The sequence below is a fragment of the Diadema antillarum genome, unplaced genomic scaffold, assembly GCF_040938485.1.
Source record: "Diadema antillarum isolate AM-2024a unplaced genomic scaffold, OU_Dant_1.0 seq00000636_RagTag, whole genome shotgun sequence".
In the NCBI taxonomy this organism is placed as follows: Eukaryota; Metazoa; Echinodermata; class Echinoidea; order Diadematoida; family Diadematidae; genus Diadema; species Diadema antillarum.
Genome location: NW_027271553.1, coordinates 1,189,554 through 1,208,099, shown reverse-complemented (window position 1 = coordinate 1,208,099; position 18,546 = coordinate 1,189,554). Strand labels below are relative to the sequence as shown.

At 40.6% G+C, this 18,546-nt stretch overlaps 1 protein-coding gene across 1 annotated transcript; it reads right to left on the bottom strand.

The window, feature by feature from the left end:
• Positions 1-12,382: 12,382 nt before the first annotated feature.
• Positions 12,383-17,836, bottom strand: LOC139736311 (uncharacterized). The gene has a single exon (XM_071647038.1). It carries the CDS (start codon positions 17,834-17,836, stop codon positions 12,383-12,385), a length of 5,454 nt encoding a protein of 1,817 aa, XP_071503139.1.
• Positions 17,837-18,546: the final 710 nt, after the last annotated feature.

Here is an 18,546-nt window from a genome sequence, read left to right as displayed (position 1 = left end):
CTGCACTTGTGACAATCAGAGCGAAATCTTGCCACACGCAGATTTCCACTGTCTATTAGCCTTGTATGATGTTCATGTACATTACTAGGCTTAACTAAGTGCACCTGACATGCCTGAAGGTACGAATGTGCTAAGTTATGGACGCATTTATATCATCATAACGCGACTGAAATCAAAATGTTTGTCTAGTGTCATCCATTTAAGACTTTTGAATAAATCAGCCGGCGGTGTGTCATTATGTTTTGTCCAAAATTATTCGTGCTACCCTCTTTTGAATTTTTTTCTAGCTTAGTTGTGTCGGATTGAAATCTGTTTGTCCAAACAACAGAACAGTAACCAAATTGAGGTAACACTAGACTATTATAAAGTAATTTTAGGGATTGTTGGGGCAAAAAGGCCTTCGCGCTCTTTATCATGCAAACACTTTTTTTTTTGGGTACGTTCACATACATTTTCGATTTGTTTAGACCATTTCAGTTTATCATCTATTAAAACACCTAAACATTATGAACTGAACTCTTTTAAACAGACTACCATCTAATGAAATTTTCAATTTTTCCGAGATTAGCACGGGAGCCGATAATCATGACAGAAGTTTTGCCAGTGTTAAGGACGAGACGATTTTTCTTAATCCACCCCATTATTTTGTTTAGTGCAACAGTTATCTTTTCTTCTAAAACCGCTGCTGCACTGACAGTGAGGGTCGTATCGTCAGCGTACATATCTAAAACCCCTTCTGAAGTACACTCGGGTAGACTGTCGACATAAATTGAAAATAAAAGGGGACCAAGAATTGACCCTTGAGGTACACGTAATTTAATAGTTGAAGGGTGGGACTTGGCTCCTTTGAATTGCGTCACTTGCTGTCTGTCACTTAAATAGGATTTGAACCAATCTACAGTCGTCTTGCTACACCCTACACACTTTAATTTATGTAAAAGTAGGTCATGATCTACAGTGTCAAATGCCTTCCGAAGATCTATGAAGGCAACTCCAGAAATCTTATTATTATCTATATTCAAAGACCACTGATTCACAAGTTTTGCAAGAGCAATTGATGTGGAATGAAATGGTCTAAAACCAGATTGATTAGGGTGTAGTAAACCATTCGCATTCATGAATTCGCTCAGTTGTTGATGTACGGTCCTTTCGATAATTTTACTCACGGTTGGTAAGATTGAGATGGGGCGGTAGTTACTTAACGAAGAAAAATCTCCTGCTTTAAATATCGGTACTACCCGAGCCTTTTTCCATTCACGTGGAACAACTCCCATAGACAGGGATTTGTTGATAATATCGCAAAGAGATTCTGCAATAACATTCTTTGTCATCTTTAAAAGTTTGCAGCCGATGTGATCTTCTCCGGTTGCTTTATCTGTGCCAAGAAGCTCGATCTGTCTCAATACAAAATCTCTCGTTATCTTACTTAAGTTAAACTGAGAATGAGGTGGAACAAAGCCTTTGTCCTCATCTAATATCATTTGAGAAGTATTCCTCTGCAGATCTTTTGTAATTTTAGTAGCATTAGATATGACAAAAATTGTTGAATGCTTCAGCAATACTTGCGTTGTCAGATACTTCTGCATCATCAACCTTTACGGCATTGGGAGAAATGGGTGATGATTTAGGCGTGAGTTCCCTCAAGCTCTTCCACATTTTCTGACTGTTGTTACGATTTTGTAAAATTTAGTCAGTGTTATGCTGTTTTTTTCTTATTCTCATGAGATGAGTAACTTTGTTTTTTAGATATTTGTAGGTGTTCCAATGATCATCACTATTGTTAGCTTTAGCAGCTTTGAGAATTTTATCACGTTCCGTCATGAGCTTAACAACCTCATCAGATATCCATGGACGTCCATGTTTTCTTATCCGCTTTTTGCGCAAAGGTATGTGTTTGTTGATAACATTTATTGAAAAGAGTCAACCACATATCCCACGCATCAACAGCGTCGTCTCTATCTTTTATGACCTGCCACGGAACACTTCTCAAATCACTATAAAATTCCTCCTCATTAAGATTTTTGAATGAGCGAAATTCCGCACATTCAGATTTGTGATGGATCTTTGCACTGAAGTCCCGAATAGCATATACCAAATAATGATCACTAATGCTAGTCTGAAATATTCCTCATTCACTGTAAAGTTCTTTGTCTGATACAAATATCGAATCAATCAAAGTATATAGAAGGAGTATTTGTAACTCTTGTGGAAGTATCAATTAACTGACTTAGCCCGTACATATTTGTATAAAACATATCATGTTGGTGTGGCATATTACAATTGAAATCACCTAATATAATACAACTCATATGTTCCGAGAGAGCAGAGTCCAAATTCCTGTCTAATTCGTTAAAGAAATTAACGTGTGAATTCGGAGGTCTGTAAAATTCCCCTACAAGGATGGAAAGCTTATTTGGATAATGTAATTCAAACCAAAAGGCATTATAAAGTAGATGTATTAAAATCGTCTCTTATCTTATAGTTGAATCTTTTGGAAATATACAGCCGCACCGCCACCATGTCTTGTACGGTCTCTACGTAATAGGACATAATCATCGATATGCAATTCAGAATCATCAGTCATGGAATCACAAAATGTCTCATTCAAACCGATGACCGTGTTATATGTCTCAGAAGTAATCTAAGTTCATCAATTTTAGAAATTAAACTACGAATATTCAAATGGGCAAATTTTAGACCCCTCTTTCTGAGAGGAGGAATTGAACCATTCATCAAATTATTAATTTGACTTTTGATTAGTTCATGTCGTCGCTCCTGAAGAGCATTTTGTTCTTCGCCAGTGTTAACATTCTCATTGCAATTCAAATTTTCGGTACAAACTTTCAAAGCACTGTTAAAAATTGGTTGTGATTTTGACTTCGAAAAACGAGATATATGACCCCATTCCTTGTCATTGTCGGAACGGTGTGTGACCCCAACGGACCCAGTTTCGGGTCAGTTCTGACCCGGATGTTTTAAGAGTGTACTATCTTTAACACATCGTGCATTTTTATTTTGATCTCTATATTGTGCTCGTTCGCCGATTAGTATAGATGCCGTCACACAGACAGTAAGATAGAAAATAGAAAAATTTATTGCAGCTGACTAACAAGATACCCTCCAGGAAAGACACAAAATAATTCAAAGCTTTGTTGTTTAATAATCGGAGGGCTTGTTCTCTCTCACTGATAAAGGGGAGTGTGTCTGCATTATCATCATGATTACATTTGACGTAAGATAATGATTGAGATTATCGCATAATGTACAATGATTCATTTTTCCCTTCCTGCTGCTGCTGCAACTCACAAATCGATGGTTAGTTTAATGGAAGATTCCTAAATATCGAATATGCAGTTGGAATGGCAGACAATATTGACAGATTTTCAGGTTGATTCACAAATTGCCAATTATATTCTACCACGGTAGTAAAAACATTTTTGTCAATCCTGTTAGAATCACATTCAACGTCACAAAACGTGATGGGAACGGTGCCTCGGGCTAAACTTATTACACCGTCATAACGACGGTAGTAGTAGTGTAACAAGCATGCTACTGCGATACCAATGTTGCAGCGAATTGTAACGATATAAAAAATGTCATTTTAAGACGTCATCTACGAGCGAGACACCATGGCCCGAATTCACGAAGGTGGTATAAATGAAACCATGGTTTAAACCATGGACAAAAACCATGGAGCGCCAAGTGTCGCATGGAATATTTCGTTACGAAATCAGTCATTTCGTCGATGAAATGATTATTTTGTCACGAAATGACAACATTTTGTAACTTAATGAACATTTCTTCTACGGAATGATAATTTCGTTAACGAAACGGGCATTTTGTCGACAAAATGACCAATTTCGTAACAAAATATTCCGTGCGACACTTGGCGCTCCATGGTTTTTGTCCATGGTTTAAACCATGGTTTCATTTGTACCACCTTCGTGAATTCGGGCCCATAAGTTATACAACTTGCGAGATAGGTTTTTCTTTAAAAAAAGAAGAAGGTGGAACTATACACTATAGAGCTAGACATTCGTAAAAACGGACTACAAGCTCAAAACAACGAAAGTTAATTTAGCCCCATTATAAATTGTCAAGCTCATGTATTCTTTCTCCAAGTGTCTACCTCGTGACCTTTTATTGCCTACCTCCTGGACTGTAAACATTCCTTGGCATGATTTGCTTGACGTCGAATTCTTTGTTCTTGTTAACTTAGTGTCTAGCTAGTGGAATGTACAAAGTAGGATTCATGAGCTATTTAAATCATGTGCTGTAAGACTGCTAGGCAGCATGACTCGTGGGCTTTACAATACTCGGGAGTGTCGAGCTCGAGACTTGCAGCCAGTTTTAAGACTTGGCTACTTGATACAAAATTCCGCAGTATGACCGGTACTGGTACCGTCTTCTTATCTTATGAACAAATACTTGAGAGCAAAAAAACATTCCGCTCTCCAACAATTTTCTCAGTAAGTTTGTGTATCAACACTATAGATCTAAGCCTTGACAAACACTTAGCAATAATATAATTCATAACGATCGCTTGCCATGATGGTTATATGACTTAATGTAGATGATATGGAGGTGATATCTTTTCCCTGGCTGATCCAATCAGATTAGCTGCACTGTCTCGAAAAAATAACGACCATGTATAATGCTGCTTGAACAACAACTAATTGCTTCAATTGTCAACAGTGCGCATGACTGAAATTCTTATCGTTTCGTAGACATGGTGAACTGATTAGCTATACAGTAAGTGCCTGCAGCATAAATGCAGGCTCTGGTAGAACGAGGGTCCCGTCATGTTTATTATGTAAGGACACTTGTTGCCACACGGATTGTCGCCCCCGTCACGGATTGTCGTCTGGCGACAATCCGTGAAGCTTGTACAGTTCCCAATTTTTTACCTCGATGGCGACAATCTATGATGGCGAAAAATTTGTTGCGACAAGGATTGTCACCCCGTCAAAGATTGTCGCCCCGGGTATGGGTATTAGGCTATGGGCTAGTGGGGGTCAACCTGCACCCCCTCTGCACCTTACATTCATTGTTGTTTCTATGTAGCCCTTGGTCTGGAGAGTCAGAAAAGTGATGCTAACAAAAAAGTTGGGTCCCAAGACCCGCCCCGTGACGTTTTGTGACGTCACTTCCGGAACGACCATTTCGCGAATACGGGGGAATAGCATTTGGGTATTATCCTAATAAAGTGGTCCACACGCCATGCCTTTATTTTTTCATTGATAATCAAAGATTTTGGTATTTCGAGATTCCACAGAAGATGATAAATATGATGCAAAGCAAAGTTTGGCAATATAAGACCTCAGATTGTCGTCATCGACAACAAAATGGGCAACGATGTCGACAAAATTCAACAAAATTTTACAAAATTTGTGCAATTTTCAAGTTTTACCCTTTAAGTTTGTATATGTTTGTGAAAAAAATTTGTTTAATGACTTGAAATTTGGTCGGGATATTTAATGAATATCCCTTTTTACGAAAACAACAGATTTTGACATAATTGATATCCGATCTTCTTCTGTAGACATTCGAGTGCGCATGCGCGGTGTCTGGAAATAAGCCTCCCAAATGCCTTTTTTGATGTCCAGTATCAAAAACGAGTTACAACGCATCTCTTTATCATGTAAATTTACAAATTTATTCATATTTTGCAATCAGCAATCACCTGATTGAATAAAAGTTGCCTTAAGATGGGAAATCAAAGATGACCATGGTTCTTTTTGATTATGACGTTGGTCACGACATCGAAGATGACGACGACGTCAAAGACTAGAAATACAACATAGCAGGGATTCGTTTACAAATCTCCATTTCAATTGATTTTAGCGATAAATTTACAGTAAAGCAAATCAAGATCATTAATTTTCAATTCTACTTTCATTTTATTTCTTTGCAGTAAGCTCAAATCCTGCTTAAAGGGGAAATCCAGTCTAAAAATAAGTTAGTCTGATAAAAAAGATTAAAATCTTAAGAGTTCAACGGTAAGAATTTGATTGTAATCTAATGAAAAATAAGGAAATTACTATTTTTTTATATTTTTGCTATTTTCTTCAAAACATTTCTTGTACAGTGGATAAGAATATGCAAATGAGTGACGTGACCATGCCATAACCTCACAATTTTCCATTGATCGTGTTAAAAAAGAAATAAAGAAATTTCAATGTTTCAGTCATTGAGGTCTGACAAATGATGTTATTCCTGGTTGCATAACTTGGTAATAGTGATGTTTGACAGATCAGGATTTTAGCCTCGAGCATAATTGCGTTTGAATGAAAAACTGGAAATGCAAAAATTTTATGTACAAACTATATGGCAAGATGTGAGGAGATGATACGCTCATTTTGTAATTTGCATATTCATATTGACCGTTCAAGAACTATTTACTCAAAACATAGCAAAACTTAAAAATGTCATAACTTCCTTATTTTTATGCGATTTCGATCACATTTTTACCATTGAACTCGTGATATCTACTCTTTCTTATCGGACTAACTTTTATTTGGACTGGATTTGTAGTTTCACAATTGAAACACTTATCTCAACTACGCTGCACTCACTGGTACAATTCTAAATACTGTATCAGGCATGGGTAATATTTGGACCTGATTTTTCCTCTATTTTCTTCAGAAATTGCATCTACATTGAACTTGTTACAGAAATGACACAATACATGATGCATAATAGAGACAATGGACTTTTAGAGGCCTAAATTACTTTAAATTTTGGGTTTTTTTTTTACTTGGGAATGCTAACTTGTGGGTTCTTGGCGGTTCTGTGGCATAGTGGGTAAAACTTTCGACTCCCGATCGGAGGACCCGATTTCGACTCACGATTCAATCGCGATGTACATTTTCTCGATGGTAATGATTATCTTAACATCATTATCTGATTTTGTATTTTTGTATTTTTTTTCACATTATTTCGAAAATTTCGAAATATGGACTTGCAGGTCATCGACAATGAAGTGGGCATACATGAGGTTGACAAACTTAAAAGTCTTAAAAGTTCTCACGCTAAAACATCTAAATATCCATTATTTGTGGTTAAATCACTAAATGAAATTAAATCTAGTCTGGATATTAGATAATTAGCAATGTTTAAGTGTTTAATTAAAAAAAAGAATTATATTTCAAGCCTTTTCTGTAGACATTTAATTCAACACTTTTGTCAGATGGCAGCCATGGTGCCATATGGATGTCCAGAAGTTGACGCTGATTCACCGGGTGCACTTCACGATTTCGGCACCCACGAATCATACAACCCATGAGTCATAGAGCCCGCGAGTTATACAGCCTGTGAGTCCTACAGCCCACGAGTTTGAACCCCTTGAGTCTGACACTAGGCAAGCAAGGTCCACGAGTTGACACGTAATAAACAAGACCCACGAGAAAAACACTTTTACGGCCCAGCAATGTAATATCGAACTCGTGGATCGTTTTTAACTTGTGAGGGTTTTTTTTTTTTTGGGGGGGGGGGGCTGTTGCTTACAAAAGTGTCAAATTCGTGGACCTTGTCTGCCTAGTGTCAAACTTGCGAGCCTTGTTTGCATACTGTCGGACTCATGGGCCTTAATTGCCTGCTGTCGATGTCATGCTGTACGAATCGTTTGCTGTATAATTCGTGGGTGTCGAACTCGTGGGATGACAACGAATCACTTTGCCATCCTTTCAAAGTTTGAAATTCTTTTGAGCTCTGAATCGAATTCAAATGTCACCATCATTGTCATTTTACGAGTGTATAGGTTTAATGAAATCATTTTTGATCCTGTCACTGCTTCTATGCCAGTATCGGGCTTTGATACATCAGCTATGGTGCCTTTCAGGACGTCCTCAAGCTGATGCGGCATCACCTCCCCTGAGGTGAAGTCAACAGAGATCGCCTTAGATCTTCATCCTGCGTCTGTCCATGATCTTCATTTTGGTTCGTTGCTAGCTTCCATATTCTCAGTTTGATAATTGCTGCGGAGGACATGCTGTTCAGAGACGTCTCTGAGAAGCCAGATCAACAGTTTTGCTTTTCAGATTGTGACATAAATCATTTTACCGCACTTAGACTGTATTGTCAAGAATAGCAGAGCATTCACCTCCAAATTCTTCTGTCACCATTGAAAGCAGAGCAAAATATTTTCAGTTCATCCATCACCTCAGCTGTCCCATTTCATATTTCATCCCTTGTATGTACATCATTTCTAGAACTCCACGAATTTACTGGCTGTAATACCACTAGTGCCTTTTAGGTAAGGGGAAGGTAAAAGCAATGTCGAGGCTGATGAGTCATTTCATGCTGTATTTCCACAGCTTGGTGAGTCTTAAGGTGTTATAGCTGAGATGATGATGAACTGGAACGATTTACCTGTGCCCTATGGTAACAGAAGAATTAGGAAGGTGAATGCCCTCCAAACTCTTTACAGTCCAAGTGCGGTGAAATGGCTAATGTCACAAAGGCAAAAATAACTTTGATCTGGCTATGATACCGCCCTGCTGAAAGGTTTTAGAGCAGCATGTCCTATGCAATTATCAAATAAGAATATGAAAGCCAGCAACAAACCCAAACGAAAGACATGGATGGACAAAGGATGAAGATCTAATGCGACCTCTGTGGACCTCAAGGGAGGTACTGCAGTGTCAGCTTGTGGACATGCATCCTGGAAGTCATTGTGGCTGATGAATCGGAGCCGATACTGGTATGACAACAGTGACATGAGTAAAAATGGATTAATCCAACATATACCGCACTCAGAAAATGCCCCCTATGGACACTGGAACTTGATTTGGTTGAGAACTCATGCGCAAATAAATATCAGACACTGACAGGATAGGGAGATGATTCCGCATCAGCTTGGGGACATCTTGTTAGGCACCATGACTTATGAATCGGATCCCGATACTGCTAGTGACAGTGAAATTAGTGAAAATGAATTCATTCAACCAATAGAATCACAGAGTTACAATGATAGTGATATTACAATTGAATTATAACAGTGTTCATGAGCAAACGAGTGTCAGACTTTGGAGGATAACTTCAGTTGGTAGATGACTTCATCAATTTCAACATGTAGGTTTTAAGCCAGTGGTAATCATTTGAAGCATTTCGATGTTGGACTCTCAATAATTTCATCGCAAGTAAATCATGCTGGAAAAAATACAGAACAATTAGCAAATGATTTTTATGAAACATATAACTAATTCTACTGTGAACAATGTTGCATTTAAAAAGTTTCTTTATACTTTCAGATGGAATGAAAATTCTAAAAAAAGGTATCACAAATATAATCGGTTAGTGTTGACTATAAAGTATGAATGCTAATAATATTTTCAAAGCATAAAGTTAAGAAACCTGACTAAACAAAGAAATGCTCTTGAAAAAAAGGCTATGGGAATTTGAGTATCTAACCGCAACCAACTTTTAGCATAGAATAAATGTATTATATGCCTCATATGATCTATGAGATTAAACACTTATTACTGAACTATCATTGTCTAATAACCATTTCAGATAATGTCCCATGAATTAGGGAATTCCTTACAATAAACATGCCTTTATAGTCACATTAAATAATTTGTCGTGGTAAATTATGATAGAATTATGTTGTCATGATCATCAGAAATGGTGACAAGAGAACTGTATAGTTGCCTGTAATTTCTAATTTTAAGCCAAATTTCTCTTAGTTATTTTTTTTGTATTTTCTTTAATACAAATTGTAATACTTGAAGATTCTGATCTTTGATGAAAAACTGATTGCTAGACAGCAGAAAAGAACTTACGGCGGCTTGTTTCACACACCTTGCATGCACACTAAACATCTTGAAAGACTTTAGGATTAATAAAAACTCATACTAAATTCTCTTTAAAGGATTCGAGTTTGTACATGAGAAGGCAAAATGCAGATGTAATCAAAATCTTCTTTTCCTCATAGGTAATGGTGTTAATCTTTAAGGGTCGTCTTGAACTAATTGCTAAAGTCAGTTGAATTTGGTATTTAGACGAAACTACCATGTGAATTTTGTCATCGACGCCGCTGTCTTTGCCGTCATCACTGAAGTCAAATGTATATCAGCAGGTGTTTGATGATTTTAACAAAAATAATGATTAATAAGTTCCGATTTTACTTGAAATATACGAGTTAATATATCAATTTACTAGTCACCAAAAGGGACATTTTGTTGGTACTTATTTCGCACTCCTCCTGCCCTCTTGAACGTCTACAGAAGAGGCCAGGATTAAAATAATGGCTCATTTGTTCTTTTTTAATCAAAGATGGCTAGTTATTTAAAGGAAAATTTCAACTTCACAGACATGTGACATGTGGATTGAGTGAATACAGCAATATTAGTAGAACACATCAGTGAGAGTTTGAGGAAAATCAGACAATCCGTTTAAAAGTTATGAATTTTTAATGTTTCTGCTCGCTCAATGCTGGATGAGAAGACAATTCGTTTAAAAGTTATGAATCTTTAATGTTTCTGCTCGCTCACTGCTGGATGAGAAGACTTGTGATGTCACTGTCATGTGTAGAACGATATAAAGAAATTGATATAAAGAAAATTCAACATATTTTCACTTTTCTTACAAACTAAAGAACACTAAACTTGTCTCTGTCAGAAGGCAGGAAGAATAATATCCTTGATAAAAGTCACTGACATGTCGAAGAAATATTCATGTTTTTCAAAAAATAAGATTTTGTAGAATTCTCTTTATATTTTCCTTACATTGTATATACCGTTCTACGCATGTGACATCACACACTGTAGTAGTCTTCTCATCCAGCAGTGACAGTGCAGATACTTAAAGAATTCAAAACTTTTGAATGGATTGTCGCTTTCCCGAAACTTTTACTGATGTGGAATTCTACGTGTCCTAATATTGCAACATTTACTTCACCTACACGTACACGAAGCTGGTCTTATCCATTAACATCCAGACTAAATTCCAATTGATATAGTGAATTAACAACAAAGTAATTGTGACGTTATGTATGCTACGAAGCAACCTCTGCAGATCGGCACACGAAAAAAACAAGTCCTCAGTCCATAGTTTGAAACGGTGGTTAATGTGCTGTGGTGTGCACGTGTTATTCTCTGTCCTTGCTTGTACAGTTACATCTCAGAATGTACACCTTGCAAATCTTCACTGTGTCGGTACCCTTTAGCTACACCTTGGTTACATTGTACTCGAACAGTTGGTTCAATAACATTGGACTTAAGCCGATTAGCGTGAATTTACTTGCAGAAATCACTGTCCACAAACACCCTGGTCTGTGATTTTTGAGGCTGGCAACCAACGCCCCCTATCGACCGAATAAGTCAATCCAGGCAAATCCCCGCTTCTGACGTCACTGAAAACCAACACATACTTAGAACTTACATCCCGGCCCCTTAAATGCGGAGCTACAGCATAGCATTTATCAAACAACAATTTTCTTCACCTCTTTAAATCATAACAATTGTAGCTGAGGTATTTACACTGATGCATCAACTGCATTCTCATAACTCCTTTAAACAAACAAACAAACAATAAACCTTGCAATGTATACCCTTGCCTCCAAAGCACAATATCTAACATTTTGCTTATTCATACCTTTTGTGTGTTTGTGTTATATGGCTCTATGACACTATGACTGTTCCTCGGTACAAACATTCACAGCATCTCAACTACTCTGTATACAATAGGCTATTATAAACTGTTGTCAATCTCTCTTTCAGACTGAACTTCTATAATGCGTGTAAATGCTGAAATTCAAAAACATTTCAACTCCTTTCAGGATTGGTCACACAATACCTTATTATATATAGAACCAAATTAACACTAGTTTGCTGAAACTAATTCTGCAATTGTCAGAATCTAGTCTTCTTAAACTTAAACATGTCAGCTCTGTATCTTAAACTCCTGATATAATGTAAAGGCTTATGGTGTAGCTGCACAAACTCATATTCATCAAGAGTTATGAAATAATGCATACATAATATAATATATGGAATGGCATATGGAATGTTGCTTATTTCACAACTATACCACTAGTCTCAGTTCAATGCTGATTGACAGTTCAGAGTTCACTGTTCCTTCTCCAACTGGCATGTCAAGCATGTCAAACAAATATCTTTGGTTTAGTGTCAATTCTACTCTCACAAATCCAAATGTCCGCATTTCGCTCAGGGAATTGTGGGTAGTTGATAGTCTTGTTTCAAGTCACTGTTGCTCCTGAGTATTCATTACTTCGCGACAGACAATCCAACACTGATCCGCTTCGCTTTGGACTCCCTCCAATATCCGTATGACAAACATCCACATGGCTTACACACTGAGGCGGCGCTAGGCTCGCACCTCTGAAACAATTAAATATCAAACACAAACTGATTCATATCAATCACTGAACGACACTTCCTGCTGCTTCCAAAAGGCAAAGCTTTGTCACAGGTCTCTCCAGGATACCCCTGCTGTGCTTTACCCTGACGGATCTGACGAGGTTGTCCTTGCCAGGAAAGGTCTCCATTACCCTTCCCATCAGCCACTTGTTCCTGGGTTGATCGTCCACGATCAGCACGAGGTCACCGAGCTGCAAATTCCTCGCCACCTCCTGCCATTTCTGTCGCTGCTGGAGTGAAGGTAAGTATTCTCTCACCCACCTCCTCCAAAAGACATCTGCGAGGTACTGGATCTGCCGCCAGCGCCGACGACTGTACAGATCTGTCTGCTGGAAAACGTCCGGAGGTAGAACATTGCTTGGCCTCAGCAGGAGCAGATGGTTAGGTGTTAAAGGCTCAGCATCGTGCACATCATCCGAAGTTACAGTCAGTGGTCTCCCATTGACTATCGACTCTACAAGGCACATGAGAGTCACCAAGCCCTCATCATTCAATGTCTGCTGTTTCACCACTGCATTCAAGACCTTTCTCGTCGTCCGAATCTGCCTCTCCCAAGCTCCACCCATATGTGACGCTGTGGGCGGATTGAACCTCCAGTTGATTCCTTGTTGCAGCAGGTGGTCATGAATTTTCCCTTGATTCCATCGTTTCAGGCCCTCTCTCAGCTCACGCTCTGCTCCAATAAAATTTGTGCCATTGTCAGACCTGATGATTTCTGGCCGTCCACGACGTGAGATAAATCTCTGCAAAGCATTCAAGAACGAATCTGTATCGAGTGAATGCAGTACTTCAATGTGTATTGCCCTGATGACGAGACATGTAAAGATACACCCGTATCTTTTCACCAGACTCCTTCCTTGCTTCACCATGTAGGGTCCAAAGCAATCCACCCCTACATGACTGAATGGTGGTTTCTCTGCTGCTACTCTGTCTGCAGGTAGGTCTGCCATCTTCTGCTCTACTGGTCCTGCTCGAAGCCGCTTACATGTGAAACAATCGCTCAGCACACGACGAACTGCAAGACGCCCTCTGATCACCCAGTATCTCTGTCTGAGTAGGGACAGCACATATTCCTTGCCTGAGTGGCCTGACATGATGTGATAGTGTCTCACCAACAGCTGTACTACATGGTGATTGGGAGGCATAATGACAGGATGTTTTGCCCTTTCCTCAAGTGGTGCATTATCCAGCCGTCCTCCGACACAAATTAGTCCTTCATCAGTCAGCTTGGCATTCAGCTTGGACAGGGGGCTGGATTTTGCAATCCTTCTTGGTGTCCTAGCTTGTGTAGATTGATCTCCCTCCAAGATCATGTACTCTTCAGCGTATGTCTGTAGCTGAACATATTTGACGATGGCCTCTTCAGCGCCAGCAATATCACCTGTATTCAGTGGCACCTTAGCATAAGAGGTATTTCCTTGCCTCTTACTTCTCAAGAACTGCTTCAGCCTTAATATCCATGCAACTGCTCGTTGTAGCTTATACCATGAGGAGTGGTAGTTGAGCAGTCGATCCACAGCATCTGGCTGGCTTGCCTCTGTTGCAAAGACTTGAGTGTCCTTCTTTCTCTTCACTTCGGGATCATCCTCTGCAATAGTCCCAGGTGTAGAGGCATCCTTGGGCCACACATTTTCATCTTCTTGGATGAATTTTGGTCCAGTTAGCCATCTAGTGTTTGCCTTTAACTCCTTCGCTCCCATACCTCTCGTGACATCATCTGCTGGATTGTCATGGGAGTTAACATGGTGCCATTGTCCTGGATCTGACTGGTCCCTGATTGCTGTAACTCTGTTAGCCACATAGGTGTTGAACCTCTTATCCTCATTCCTGATGTACTGTAGAACTATAGTACTATCTGTCCAGTACACAGACCGCTTGATAGGAAGTTCCAGTTCTGCCTTCAGCTTAGCATCTAGCTTCACAGACACGGTTGCTGCTGTCAACTCAAGTCGAGGAATTGTCAGCTTCTTAAGAGGAGCTAGATGTGACTTTGCCAGAATTAGACCACTATGAACCTCCCCATCAGCATTCTTGGACACCAGGTATGACACAGCTCCATATGCCACCTCTGATGCGTCTGCGAAATGATGCAGTTCACACTCAACTACTTGCCCAAAGTCATGTGGAATCACACATCTGTTCACTTCAAATTCAGCCATGGCGGGCAATTCTCGTAGCCATCTATTCCATTTCTCCTTCTCAGCATCTGGAATTGTCTCATCCCAACCAAGCTTGAGTCGTGTGAGCTCTTGCAATATCAGCTTAGCCTGGAGGACAAGTGGGCTGACATAACCAAGAGGGTCATAGATGGATGACACGACGCTGAGTATCCCTCTCCTTGTCTGTGGCTTGCTCTTTGGCTGGCACTTGTACAACAGGCAGTCTGACTCAACATCCCAACTGATACCGAGGGCCCTCTCTACTGGTAGGGCATCATGATTGATATCAAGTCCCTTGACATCTTTGGCTCTTTCTACCTCTGGAATGGATTGCAGTACAGCTGGGCTATTGCTGATCCATTTGGTCAATCTGAATCCACCGCCTTTCAGCATCAGCGTCAAGTCTGCTGCAAGCTTCTTTGCAGAGTTTTCACTCTCTACAGATACTAGACAATCATCCACGTAGAAATTATGGAGGACGGTCTTGGCTGCTTCATCTTGACTGTCATCTTGATTGTGTCTGGCAATCTGACGTAATGCAAAGCCACATGCACTCGGGCTCCACGTGCCACCAAATGGGTGAACACACATGCGATAGACTGACAGCGTTGCGTCCAAATCCCCATCCTTCCACCAGAGAAATCTCAAAGCATCTCGTTGTTCTGCGGGCACCTTCACCTGGTAGAACATGGCCTCTATATCTGCCATAAGAGCGACTGGATGTTGTCTGAATCTGAGTAGCACTCCCAACAAATTATTGGTCAGATCCGGCCCCTGTGAAACAATGTCATTCAAGGATACTTCTTGATGTTTGGCTGCGCAATCAAAGACGATTCTGACTTTGCCTGGTTTTTGTGGACTCATGACTGGATGATGAGGTAGATACCACTTGTGATCATCTTTGGAAGGACTTGTTCCCCGTGTCTCCTCATTCACCTCTTCAGCATAGTTCTTCTCAAGGATATCTGTTATGCCCTGCCGGTACTTGTCATGCAAGGCACCATCTTTCACTAGTCTCCTTCTTAGAGATTTCAAGCGTTGTTCTGCAGCCCATCTGTTATCAGGAAGGATGGAGGTTTCTTCCTTGTATGGTATCGGTAGCTGAAAATGCCCATCTTGCAGCTTAACAGTGCCTTCCCAGAGACTAAGCACCTTCTTATCATTGATGGACATCCCTTTCTGCGTCTGAAGCATCTCTGATCCCTCCATCTGCCAGAACTTGTGAACTTGTTCCTCGAGTTGAACATCACTGCCAATGAAATTAGCAGTAGCACTATGCAGATGTTCTGATGCCTTGCTCACAGGTCCACTCACTGACCATCCAAGTTTGGTCCTGACTGCGTACGGTCCCTTATGTCCTCGTCTGATTTCGAGGGGGATTAGAGCCTCTGGAATATCTTGTCCAATCAACAGACCGACTTCATGCTGAGTGACCAAAGGAATGTCAATTCCCTGGAGATGTTCCCATCCTTCAACATCCTCCACCTTGGCGATGTTCGTCTGTTGAATATTGATAGACTCTCTCGTGTACACACAGGGTAGCTTGACGACCTCCGTTCCCTGCCCAGAGTCTATGAGCAAACTGACCACTGATGTTCTGACCCTGCTGTTCACCTTCTCCAGAGTAGTTAAGTTGAGGCTCTCTTTCTTTGAGTCAGCATTAATCTGCTTAGCTAAGCTGTCAGTGCAAAAAGTGCTCGTTGATCCGGAATCCAACAACGCATAAGTTTGGACTGCTGCAGTTTTTCCCTGTGCCCAAACTCTCACCGGTGCTATTGGTAGTACACATCTCCTTGTTCCTGAGGAGCCTTTTCTGATGAACCCATTTTGTGCCGCCTGACTTGTGTGTGCTTGCGTTGAATCTGATGAAGGTTCATCTTCGGCCTGTGACAAATTCCTTGCAGCTGGCGGTGCATCCTCCTGTGTGTGCAGGAATTTAGTGTGCTTTCTGTGACATCCTGTCACAGAACACCGCCTATTCAGTCGGCAATATCTACTGCTATGGCCCGGTTGCAAGCAGTTGAAGCACAACTTGTTGTCTTTAGCGAACTCAAACCTCTGCTCTGGTGTCATGGCCTTGAACTTGTCACATCCGAACAAAGTGTGTTCTTGTTTGCACTTAATGCACTTCTTTGGTTGTTGTGTCATTGACGTTGCCTTGCCCATAGCAACTGTAGAATAGCTACTCTTGTTGTTCTGTTGCTTCTTGAAATTTGGCTTTGCTGCGTCTGATTTAGATTGTACTGTTATCTCACCAAAAACAGGATCATTCACTTCCTCTGCAGCGGCCGACACGAATTTCACCACATCAGTGATGTCAGGACAGCCGCCTTTGTGTCTGATGTCTTGAACAACCTTCAACCAACGTCCCTTCAGGTAGAATGACAGTCTATCCACCACCTTGAGTAGTTCGCGCTGGCTACTCATCTCTCTTGTGAGATTCAAAGCGTTTAAGGTCTCGACGCACGTCTTCAATTGGTCACTGAACTTCTGGAGACCTTTCTTGTCACTAGCATGGAATGGTGGTCCGCCAGTCACCTGCTTCATCCAAGCATCCGCTATTTTGTGTCTACTGCCAAAGCGTTCCTCCAACAATTCTCTGGCTCGTTGGTATCCATGATGCGGGACCATAACCATACAGCACTGAATGATTCCTTTAGCCTCGCCTTCGCAGCACTGGAACAACTTTATAAGCTTGGTCCCATCGTCAAGTGCAGACTCACCAATCAGATTGTCGAATGAACGCATAAACTCGAAATAATGCAGAGGATTTCCATTGAACTTCATCAGTTCTGCATTTCTGAGTGAGACTGCATCGATGAGTCGCCTGTTCTGATGTAGGACATCTGATGAATCCACTGCCTGTCCTTCATTCTGTGCAGGTCTAGATGGAGGTTTCGGATAAGGGATGGTGGCATCCTGATCGTGATCATCTCGCACATTACTAGCCGTCGCTGGTGGAGGGTCAACACTACTCTTGTGTCGACTGACATGTGACCTTTCCTCTCCACACAAGCTGGAATAGACATCTTCTTCCGCCTTTGTAACTTCAAGCTGCGTCTGCAGCTTCAGCAAACTTCGCTTCTGTTTGAGCTTCAGCTCCTCCAATTCAAGCTCTTGGAGTCGTCGGAGTCCTTCAGCCTCCGCTACTAAGGCTGCCCTTCTTGCCTTAGTCTTAGCATGTAGACGGGAAGCTGAACTGGTTGATGAACTCGCTACAGACTTGGCCACGCCATCACCACAGTGACTGACGGAGTCTTCCGGGTTTATGGTATCCTCGAGCTGTACGTCGCTCATCGTTGTAACTTAGAGGAACTTGCAACTTGGTAGACTCTGTTATTGAACTTTATGTGACGTTATGTATGCTACGAAGCAACCTCTGCAGATCGGCACACGAAAAAACAAGTCCTCAGTCCATAGTTTGAAACGGTGGTTAATGTGCTGTGGTGTGCACGTGTTATTCTCTGTCCTTGCTTGTACAGTTACATCTCAGAATGTACACCTTGCAAATCTTCACTGTGTCGGTACCCTTTAGCTACACCTTGGTTACATTGTACTCGAACAGTTGCACCTTACAGTTGCACTTTGCACTTGCACCTTACACGTTCAATAACATTGGACTTAAGCCGATTAGCGTGAATTTACTTGCAGAAATCACTGTCCACAAACACCCTGGTCTGTGATTTTTGAGGCTGGCAACCAACGCCCCCTATCGACCGAATAAGTCAATCCAGGCAAATCCCCGCTTCTGACGTCACTGAAAACCAACACATACTTAGAACTTACAGTAATGAATATCTAAATTAGCATTAGAACTTGTGCTAACTTAGTTTGTCGACCTCCCTAATGCCCATTTCGTTGTTGACGACCTGCAAGTCCCTATTGCCAAATTTTTTGAAAGAAAATAGTAAAAAAAAATCAAAATAGTTAAGGCCACACTGCGTATTAATCAAATGAATATCAATTTAATGAAATCAACGGAATAAACAAACAATCAGATATTGACG

Excerpts from the sequence above, each read along its gene's own strand:
- LOC139736311 (XM_071647038.1), bottom strand. The coding sequence starts at position 17,836 with ATGAGCGACGTACAGCTCGAGGATACCATAAACCCGGAAGACTCCGTC.